General features: G+C 57.7%; 1 protein-coding gene across 1 annotated transcript in view; it reads left to right on the forward strand.

Annotated features, from left to right (window-relative positions):
- NXNL2 (nucleoredoxin like 2) overlaps positions 1-6,394 on the forward strand; it is a 7,299-nt gene extending 905 nt beyond the window's left edge. The window contains exon 2 of the mRNA XM_059412337.1: positions 6,007-6,394. Within this exon, the coding sequence (XP_059268320.1) occupies positions 6,007-6,175 (169 nt within the window). The 3' untranslated portion in view covers positions 6,176-6,394. The remainder of the gene's footprint in view (positions 1-6,006) is intronic.
- Positions 6,395-11,021: the final 4,627 nt, after the last annotated feature.

Below are 11,021 nucleotides of genomic sequence, written 5' to 3' on the forward strand. Positions count from 1 at the left end.
GTGGGGACGCGGAGGTGCGCGGAGGAGGGAGGAAGGAGACGGTGGTGAGGAGGCAGAGGCCGGAGGGAGCCCGGAGCGGCCGCAGCAGGGCTGGCAGAGTGCAGTGAGCAGGACACCGATTGTCCCTTGAGGTCTGTGCTGTGGCAACAGCCTCCAGACTGGCGTGTACCCAGCTCCTCGCAACTGTGTTACCCCAGCATCCCTGTAACAGATGTGGACTGAGTTTCTGGGTGTGTTTTCCAGGGTCACGCTTCTTGTCTCTGGGGGGTGTTAGTCAGTGTGGTGTAAACCCCCCCCCTCCCTTGACACACGGGGTGGGTGGTCGTGAGGAGGTGAGTCTCAAGACTTCCAGGTGGACGCCTCGTTCCGGGAAGGTCGATGGTTAGGGCACGTGACAGGGATGTAGCGAGGATGGGTCTCAGGGATTTACCTGGCAGAAGAGGTGTTACCAGGTCTTTTCTCGTGGTAGCTGTGAAATGGCTCTGATCTGCTTAGCACTCCAGTCACTTGCAGCTTTTGAGTGAACACACTCAGTTTGGAAGGTGACACTGTGACCGTGTGGGTAGTCGGGTAGAGCTGGGGGTCTGGGCAGAGTCTGCTTTGGGGTTTCTCGAGTGGTGATGGAGGCAAGGCGTTCACTGCCCAGTGTCACGGTGTTCCTGTGTCTCATTTGTGAGTTTGGAGCTGTGGTGGTGGTTGTGTGCCCTATTTCACAGATGCGCTGCCAAGGCACTGAGGGGGCCTGTGTTCCTCGCTCTGGAACCTGACTTTATGCCCTGGTGCTTCCTTTCCTCTTCCTCTCCCCTCCAAGGGGTTCCAGGGGACCACGAGCCTCAGCCCCTCCCTCTGCTCAGCCTCGCCTGGGGAGGGCTTGGCCGGGTTCCTTCTGGTTCTCCTGGGATGTGGTCACAGCCCCTGAGGTCCGCTGCCTGCAGCCGAGCAGATCGGGGCAGGTGGCCAGCCTGGTCCCCGGAAGAAGCCAGCCTCAGTTTTCCTTCGGTGAGGTTAGCTCCTGGTCCTTCCACTTCCCAGATGGGACCTCATTAGCGCTCCTTGCAGTTTCCGTGGTGGGAAGTGGGCGCTTCCATGGGACTATTTGGAGCTGCACCCCGAGGTCTGCTCATTCCAGCCTGAATACACAGAATCAGATCATAGGCAACATGGAAATAGCTCGCACAGGGACGCCTGCAGGCAGCCTTTGGGGAAGTTTCTGGAGGTGTGTGGAACAAGGCACACTGTGTGGTGCCTGGGGAGGTGAGGCCAGCAAAGGAGTCACCTGGGCCCCACTCAGTTGGTCATGCTTAGGGACCCTGGGCTGTCTTCCCTCATGGCCACCCACTGCGACTGCTGACCTATTGAGTCCAGCATGAGGAGGAGAACTCACACGGGGGTTCCCTGGGCATGGCCAGTGGCCCCTGGCCCCGATGGCTGCTGGGCGACCACAGCCCTCCTTCCTGGGCACATACTTGCTTACTGGTGTCCCCGCAGCTGGTGTAGGGATGACAGTATGTCCCGTCTTCCTGCTCTTTGTTACCAGCCAAGTGCCCGAGCCTCCAGTTCCGAGTCTGCCAGCAGGAATTCCTGTCTTCCACTGTCACGTGCAAAATCCACTCCATGGCCATTTTCATGCAAGTTATGATCGCTCTGGTACTTCAGCAGGCCCCTAGTCCGCGCTGGCTTCGACTGCCCCCACCATGGGCCCGGCAGATGGATGCCTCAGCGTCCAGGCTGACAGGTCTGCGTTGGACGGAGAGACAGTTGGCTGTGGCTTCATTTCTTGGGTAGAGAATGGCCCCATGAGAGCTGTCCCTTTGGTGGGGTCCCGTGGATGCCGCTGCTAAGCTTCTCGACAAGCCCTGTGTTGCAGCTCCCCGGCCTCCTGAGTCAGTACGTCCCTGTCAGGTGCCGGTTCTGCGGAGTCCGGCTTTCTCCTCCTTGCTATTTCCCTCCCTCAGGCCCTGGACCACTGGCGTATTCTCACTCATTCCCTCTGCCTCAGAGTCCACAGCTGATGAACTCTTGCTCTGGAACCTGCCTCCTCTCGTCAAAGGCAGTCTGGTCCCAGCGGGGCTACCCTGGCTCTCTGGGGCTCAGTCCATGTTTAGTCTGCCCCACACTCACTCCTCTTGCCCAGACTGGATGGCTGGTGTTCCAGAATACCCCATACCTTTCCCACCTCCAGAGCTTGTCCAGGTGCTGAAGCCCCCCTTCCCCGCTGGCAGCCCCTCCACATACCCTGGGGACGCTGCCCCCTGTGCGGAGTGCCTCTGAAGTCTCTAAGCTTGGGGAAGACCCTGTTCAGGGCTTGCTGCCTGTGGGCTGTGTCTCAGTGGGCGGCTGCAGCAACTGGAGAGATTTGCTGGGGAGGGGGGGGAAGAGGCTGGAACTGGGGTTGCTATGGCAACCCGGAAGGGGTCTTGCCAGGGAGGAGGAGGTGCTGTGTTTGGGGAACGGAGGGATCCGGGACTGCAACAGCGCCCGGTGCCCAGGGCCGGGGGGAGCTCGGATGCCCCCAGACAGTCACAGTGCTCCGAGTTCTCACACCGGCAACGTGCGCGCGCGGCTACGGGGCTCTCCGTTCCAAGCCACAGCCTGTTCGCTGGGGACACAGTGGAGATGCTTACGAGCCTCTCCAGGTGGCTCCAAGGTTACAGTTGTCCCCAGGTGGAGGCTGCCAGGGCGGGGATTTGAGGGCCCAGAAGGCTGACTCTGAAGATATTCTGGAGCAAATGTCTATTCCAGACTCCACCTCACTCCCCTAAGCCTGGCTTGCTTTGTGCCCCCACCAGTGGTGTCAGAGCCGGTTTTATGTTGCGAGGGATGCGAGCACAGCAACAGCTCAGATCTTAAACAGCGAAGGTTGTTGATCAGCTTAACTTCAACACCCCGTAGCCAGGAGCCAGTGTCCAAGGGGTAGGGAGGCCGGTGAGGGCCGTTTCTTCGCGTTTCTGCCGTGTGTGCTCCGTGCTCATGCTGCCCCCTGTGGCCACCGGGCACATCCAGTCCCTCCTCGAGGGATCAGAAGAGCTGCTGCATCTCTGGCTGCACACCCTCACACCTTCTCTTCCCTGGCACACACGAAAGTGCTCTGCGGAGGCTCATGGGTTCTAAGTCTGCTGGGTACCCATCCCGGGCCTGGTTAGCCGAGCCATTGGACAGTAGCCTAGCTGGAACTGGCGGGGGCTCCCCATCAATAACAGCTAGTGTTTTTTGAGCATTTATGTGCCGATCCCTTAGTGGTGCTGTGCGTCTGTTTATCATCTCACCCTCCCAACAACCCAGGCAGAAGGGTTCCGTTTTTCCCATGGTGTAGGTGAGGACTCTGGGGTGCAGGGACGCCGGCTAGCTGGCCCCTGTGCCTCAGCTAGTTCGTGCCAGAAAGTGCAGGGCTGCAGAGGGCGGGCAGCAAGCCCCAGGCTCGACCACCCAGACTGTCAAGGGCATGTTCTCAGCTTCCCTCCTTGGGCTGCCTGGATGGTGGGGGCAGGGTGGGCTAGGGGATGCAGGAGACTGGCAGGCCTGAACCCCTGCGGGATCGTGGGCTCCACCCCCACCAGCAGGGGCAGGAGACTCTCCCTGCTGAGGTAGCTGCTGCTGGTCGGGTGACCCCATGCCCAGAGCCCCACCTGGCCGGCTTGTGGGTGCAGAGTCAGGAGTGTGTGTGGGCTCCGCCAGGAGAGGCCCTCATCACCCTCTAGGGCGCCCCAGGGACCCGTAGCCTTGGGGGTAAGCCCCATCGGGACCATAGTGAGACGGTGGGCACGCTGCCCACAGCAGAGGCCCAGACAGAACCTATCAGCTCCGGCTGCGGGACGGAGCCTCTCGTGGGCCACTGCTGTTTGCTGCAGCCATTACACCAAGGGCTACCGGGAGGTTCCTCTTTTCTTCATGTTTGTTTTATGCTTTGGGGGAAAGCTAATTTGTTAGGCAATTCAAATTTCTGGGGTTGTACAGGATTCTGAAAACACTGGGGGGGGACGTCTCCCCCCCTTACCTGGGTGACACCTTGCACTACTCCCCCCGCCACTGCCCCAAGTTGCCAGAACTGCAGGCTGGTGAGCGAGGCCCGGGCTTGTCCCCCGGTTGCTGTCTCTCCACATCTGTGTCTTGCGGTTGTTAGGCCCGGTGTCTGTGTCAGTAATGACCACATGTGTGTGGTAGCTGACTTGTTTCTCTCAGACATTTGTGACTCCTCATGTGAGTAACTAGGGGACACTGTGCAAACTGGCTTCTAGAAGCTGCTGGAGGGGTAGCCAGCCCAGTGTGGGGTTTTGGGGAACCTGCAGTCTGGGCAGCGGTGGGGTGTTGCAGGAGTGGGCGCACCCACCCGCGGGCCTCCACGAGCAGGTGGAGTCCACTGCGGGCCAGGACCGGCCACCGCCAGACTCCCAATGCTCCCGTGTCTTCCTTTCTCCCTCAGGCGGTCCGGGCAGAGCCCTGCTCCACACATCTTCCCTGGAGCCAGCTCTGGTTTGTCTGTGACGTGTGTTTGGCGTGCCTTTCCCAGCATCTGCCGTGGCGGCACTGGGCGCGCGTCTTGGATCAAACACATGGCTCGTCTACACAGAGACTTGTTCAGAAAAGTATTTAAGACCACAGCTTTCTGTGTCTAATGGTGTCTGCAGCTGGGGGTCCAGAGGATATTCTGCGTTGTTCTCTTCTACTGGGGTTGTAGTCCGAGCTGCTGTTTTATGGGTAGAATACCGTTATTTAGTTTTTAAACTCATTCTAAAAATTGTTTCGTTTGGTTTCCAATTTCCAATTAGCACAGTTTCTGTGTGCTATTGATTATTTCAAACTTATTTATTTTTTAAAGATTTTTTAATACATTTGAGAGAGGATGAGCATCAGCAGGGGGAGGGGCAGAGGGAGAAGCAGACCCCCCGCTGAGCAGGTAGCCTGACGAGGGACTTGATTCCAGGACCCTGAGATCAGGACCTGAGTCGAAGGTAGATGCTCAGCCAGAGCCACCCAGGTGTCCCTGCTTGTTTGAAATGTGTTAAGATCCCTTTGTGGCTGAGAGCATGCTGGTTTTGTCACTGTCTCGTGGATGTTTGAAAATGAGGCCATCTCTGTTGGGTGGAGATGGATACATTTTTTCCCGCTTGATTTAGGCTTGTGTTTGTTTGATCTGGGAGCCGGAAGGCAGCAGGAGGACCAGGCAGCAGGAGGACCGTGGTGGAGGGATCACGGGCAGGTGTGGCGCGGGAGGCTCTCACGTGAATCTTTCCGTTCCGTGAAGACCACAGTCCTGAGGGGACGGTCAGGGAGATCACTTACTGTTCGTGAGAGCCCTGAGCCTTGGGAAGTGGGGAGTGATTTCCCTCAGCAGCCCTGTCTTGAGGATAGCAGTCCCGGGGAAGGTTATGGGGAAGAATCCCCTTCCCATGAATGAACACAATCTGTGAAAAGGTCTTACAGGCCTGCATCTGACAGGAAACAGAGCCAAGAAATGTGTCATAGCGTTCATCAGCCTGTCCTCGAGTTTGCTGGGCAGAAAGCCTCACACGGCTTTGCATTGGTCTAGAACTCACGGAGTGTTCCCTTGCACTGCTGTGTGTCCCCGATACTTTTCCGCTTCTTGAATGTAGGAGGGATACAAATTGACGGGAGGTGTCTGTGGTTTTAGAATTGCGCTGTCCAGAATGGTTGACACCCGCCACATGCGGCTGCTGAGATTTAAATTAGCCGAGATGAAAAAATCATTTTCTCAGGCCTGCAGGACCGTTCAGCCGCTCCGAGGTCCCACGCAGCTGTGGGTTGAGCAGCTCCGGTCTGGAGTCCCCCCCTCCCTCCCGACGCTCCCCTAGCAGAGCCCTGGCTTAGGACCGGCCGGCAGCAGGGAGAGCAGGTGCAGCGGGCACCGGGGAGGGCGCGCCGGCCGGCCGGGGCAGAGGCTTAGCAGCGTCCGCAGCCCTCGGGGAGGCCCTGGTCCCCTCACACGTGCCCGTGGGGACCCGAGCGGCCCCTGCTGACCCCGCCCTCCCCACCCTCTTCTTCCCGCAGTGAGCTGAGGACCAGGTACCACATCTCAGTCACCCCCAGGCTGGTGGTTGTGAAACCCAGCGGGGAGGTCATCACCGACAAAGGGCGGAAGCAGGTCCGAGAACAGGGGCTGGCCTGCTTCCAGAACTGGGTAGCAGCCGCCAACATCTTTCAGAATTTCTCCGGATGACATGGGGGTCTCCAGGCCCGGGCAGGTGTGCAAGCACGGGAGAAGGGGAGCTGGCTGGTTTCCAGTCTCTGCCTACCATGGAGGAACTCATGTCAGAGCAGGGGTGCGAACACCGCCCAGAAGGAGTGCCCTCTGGCAGCCCGTGAGGAGTTCCTGTGATTATTAGCATAGCTTTCTCAGCGGGAGCTGGAGCTCCTGGAAACATGTATTTATACCTGCTCTTCAGGTGAGATGATACATTTATTGATACATTGTACATTTATTGATAGATCGTCTGGATCATCGTCTGGATTTATGTTGGTGACTGGCTCTCACCCCTCCATTTATTGCCGAGGTTTGCAGAAGCCACATGCTTTAATAAAGAAACTTATTGCCACTGGAGCCCCTGATCATTTTCCTTGCGGCAAACCAAGTACGCTTGCAAGGAGGGAGGAGTGCTGTGGGAAACCGTTCTCAAACGCTTGGTTCTGTGTTTCCAAGTCCCTGAGCTTTTCCAGGCTGTGTCTGCATCTTCAAGATCCGATGTGCGTCTCTGAGGGGCTGCTGGTGGATCCCGGAAGCAGAGGCCCACGCGCTATCTTTGCAAAGAAGAGGAGGAGGTGGTCTGTCTGGGGTTCCTCGCCAGCTCCTGCCTCCCCTTGTGCTCATGCGGCTGGGATCCAGAAATACCGGGTCCCCTCTGGCCCAGTTCCCACCTGCTCCCTGGCCGGGACCCTCGGCTGAGGGTTTGCGGTGTGGCTCTCTCAGAGGGCACCGCACAGACACACCATGTACTAAACACACACCACAGGACACACACACACACACTGCACAGACACACATGCTACAAACAACACATGCACAGCACACACCCCAAGTGTGTTCCCTGAGTCGCTTTTCACCTCCCTCCTCTGTAGGCTTCTGCTCTGGGTTCATGGATACACAGAAAGCGTGTGGTGTGTCTATCTGTCAGGACAGTTTTTTGTTTTTTTTTTTTAAGATTTTATTTATCTGAGAGAGAGAGAGAGAGAGAGACAGAGGGACAGGGAGCACGAACGGGGGAGGGGTGGTGGGAGAGGGAGAAGCAGACTCCGTGGTGGGCGAGGAGCCCAGTGGGGGACAGCATCCCAGGACCTGGGATCATGACCTGAGCCGAAGGCAGATGCTGAACCCACTGAGCCACCCAGGCATCCCAGGACAGTAGCAGGAGTTTAATGTCTTTTTTTCTGTGTAGTTTCTATTAATCTGAGTTCTTTCCCTCCTTGTTTATTGAGGAGGACTCCAGGGTACCCTGGCGGGTTTGGGGGATTAAGTCGAAGCCCATCATCGGTTTTCGAAGATCGAAGGGACCCCATGGGTTTGGTGAGACCACAGTGGGATTGGGCTCTGAACTCCCCTCTAGAGTGGTCTTGCTGGTTCATTTTGAAGGTGACCCCTCCTGCGCTGGCCATGTCTGTCAGGAAACCCCCTTCCTTGGCCCACTGTGGGCAGAGGCCTGGCCGCGGCTCCTCTGGTCGCCCTGGGTACAGCCCTCCGATTCACCGGGGCTCCCATGCTCCGGTCCCATCTTTGGCATGAGAGGCCTCATAGCCACCTCTGGATGCAGGTGTGGAGGGGGTCCCTGGGGCGGGTCTGATGACTCCGACTATGTCCATGGCCCTTGGTGCCGGCCCAGCTCGCACGGCTGTGGTCCTTGGGGTCGGCACCACCTGCTCCCACTAGGCCTCCCGGCACATCCTACTGTTGTTCGCTCTTGTGTTGCCCCAAATTTAAAACCCCTGTTCTGATTTCACTCTGTGAGGCTGTGCAGTTGCATGTGTTCCAATGGCGGGTTTGCTTGAGCAGCGAGAAGTTCATTTTCAGTGTGCTTACCACAGGGAAGGTTCCTTTTTAAAATTTTTATTTAATTTAGTGAACTGACCAAGTGCTGCGTGAGCCTCCTTTTCTGTCTTGAGTGGCATCACTCATCTTCCCGTGGCCCCCAGCTGTGTCTCCATGTTTCCCGTGACCTCTGCGTTTGCCTGACATGGTTGTGGAGGAGGAGTTTGGCTCAGGACTGTCTCTGCACGCCGAGGGTGTGGTGGCAAGTCACCCTGGATGAATCTGGATGTGGGTTAGAATCCTGGACCACATCTCTCTGCCCCACAGGGAAGCTCCCTGCAGCCATGGGCTCAGTCCTGCCATCGGAGAACAGCAGGGGTAGATAGTAGGATTTCCACTGGTTACCTGCCTCCTGAGCCTCCACCTGCTTCTCCCCAATTACAGCTCCAGAATCACTCCGTCTCTTGCCCCTCCTCTCTCAGTTCCTCACATACAGTGTGTTTAGTGTCTGGGTTCAGTCTGCTAGGCTCCCTGGTCCTCCTGATGCTGCATCCCGGACATGGGGCCTGGCTTTCCTGGAAGAGTCACTCTAACCCACTGACTGAAAGAAAGCCCCAGTGGGACAGGACCAGGGGATGGGGTGGACTTGTCCATGGAGCAGGTTCTTAGGGAAAGAAGTTTCGTGAGACTTCTGGACGACAGGGGCCAGGAAGAACATTTTTCCCAGCCATGGCAAAGCTCTCTGCTGCTGCTGGGTTTTGTAAGACTCTCTGCGGGGTCCCTCTCTCCTCCCCGCCTCCCAGCTTTAGAAGGAAAAGTACCCGCATGTGTGGGGGGCTCCCCTTCCGGTGGGCATGGGGGCGCCTCACGGCTTCTGCTGTGGAGGTCTCAGCCGGAGGGCCTGCTGCCTCAGGCTTCTGGGGGCTGCTCTAACAGCGTAGTTGGTTAAATGCACACACGAACACAAACGGCCTGTGCAGTCGGAGCTCATCCCGAAGTGCGGAATCGATGGATTGGAGAGGATCTTTCCTGTATCCCTGCCCACCGTCCGCCCGGGACAGGTGCCTTCCCCGTGGCCATGAGCCTTCCACACTCAGGTGCTCTCTGCACACTCTGCCTCTGGTTGCCCGCCTGCCTTCCCCCGGGGCTTTAAAGGCCCAGAGGGTCAGTGCAGGACCCCGACGGTTGGAAGGACCAGGCCATGGGGAAGAGGGACTGCTCTGGGGCTGTGTGAGGAAAGCTCTCCGAGTCTGGATGATAAATAGAATTTGTATGACTCGGGTTTACATAAGAAGTGGCTTTTTCTGTGATAGGACTAGTGGACAGGTGACTACCAGAGCAGTTGACCCAGACACACAGGGACTCCTGCCCATGTTGTCCATGGAGCGCCCAAGGGGACGGGAAGGTCAGCAGGGACCCACAGAAGCGCCAGCAGGCTGAGCAGGGCCCCCGGGCTCCCAGGCCGCCAGCCGGCGCCCACCCCTTGGTCAGGGCACCCACGTGGGCAGGCCTGTTCCACAGAGCGCGTTCTGAGCGCTGAGAACATACAACACGCACAGGCTGAGGGCTTCCTGTTTGGGGTGGCATAGGTTCGAACTGGCCCCCTGCCTGTCACTTGGATGGCCACCACGGTCCCTGTCTGCGCTCCGGGTGTCCACTCCCCACCTCCCAGAATGTGCAGTCCACACAGCAAGGAGGTCTGTCCTTCACGTGGAAATCTGGTCGTGTTATGTCCCTACTTCCCAGTGCCTCAGACTGCGGCCAGGTCTTCCTGGGATCGCCCTCCCACTGATCTGGGTCCGCTCGCTCCTCCCAGACAAACCCCTCGGCCTCCCTCCCCGTGGATGTCCCGGCCACCTTCTCACCATGTTCACGCTGCCTGTGTCGCTCCTCAGAGGCTCCTTCCCTGACCCTCCTATGCAGATGGCACCCTGCTCCTTCGTGCGTCACTGGCATGGACAGACTTCTCTGGGTTTCCGTCTGTCTCTCTAGCTGTCTGTCAGTCATTCATCATATCTATCATCTATCACATTGTTCTAGTGTGTTTGTGTCATATCCGTCATCCGTCCAACTATTCATCCATCCATCCATCCATCTGTCCATCCACGTATCCGTCCATCATGTCTATCTACATCTTTCTCCCTGACCAGCAGGTAACTACTTTGAGAGCAGAAACTGCATCCATATCTGGTTCATAGAACCGGTATGTACTCGATGCCGCATGACTACTTGTTGACTGAATTCCAAGATTCTATTTATTTATGTATTCATTTATTTGAGAGAGAGAGTGCATGAGTATGGGCTGGGGAAAGGGAAGGAAAGGCTCTCCAGCCGACTCATCACTGAGCGCAGAGCCGACCTGGGGCTCAATCCCATGACCCTGAGCCAAAATCAAGACCTGGGCCAAAATCAAGAGTCAGACACTCAACTGATGGAGCCCCCCAGGCGCCCCTGACTTACTGGATTCTAATGTCTACTGAGCATGACTGTGGGTGGCCCCGTAGAGTACTGTGTCTGGCCGCAGATCAGTGGGCTCAATGCTGATCTTGAACTGTTGCTGTGTTGAGCGCCTGTGTCCAGGTGACTCCTAGCATTTCTGTTGGGACACAAGGAATTTGTGCATGAATTGGTAAAGAGTGAAGGAGAGATAGGTCTCTCCCTTTCTGAGGTGCGTGTGGGGAATAAACCTTTCTCTGCTCGGTTGGTCAGGGCAGTGGCTGCGTTTTGACAGCTCAGGCATCTCTAGTCCGGGCGACAGCACAGTGGAGCCCTCCTGAGGCCAAGTGCACCTGCTGCTTCCCTGGGCAGCAGCGGACGTGAGTCTGGCAGGGTGCCCATGCTCCCCCTGAGCGCTGAGTCTGCCTACAGGCTCCCTGTCTGAGTCCAGCCCCGCCTTAGGGATGGCCACTTACTGTGTGGCCACAGGTGGCCCCTGTCACGCCAGGCTAGGCCCCCCAGCCGGGGAACCTAGGAAATGTCAGGAAGGTGCCAGGGTGCACGGAAATATGCATCCAGCCCATTGTGACGCAGCTCCTGCCCGGAGGAG

Source organism: Mustela nigripes, chromosome 9 (genome assembly GCF_022355385.1).
Source record: "Mustela nigripes isolate SB6536 chromosome 9, MUSNIG.SB6536, whole genome shotgun sequence".
NCBI classification, from domain to species: Eukaryota; Metazoa; Chordata; class Mammalia; order Carnivora; family Mustelidae; genus Mustela; species Mustela nigripes.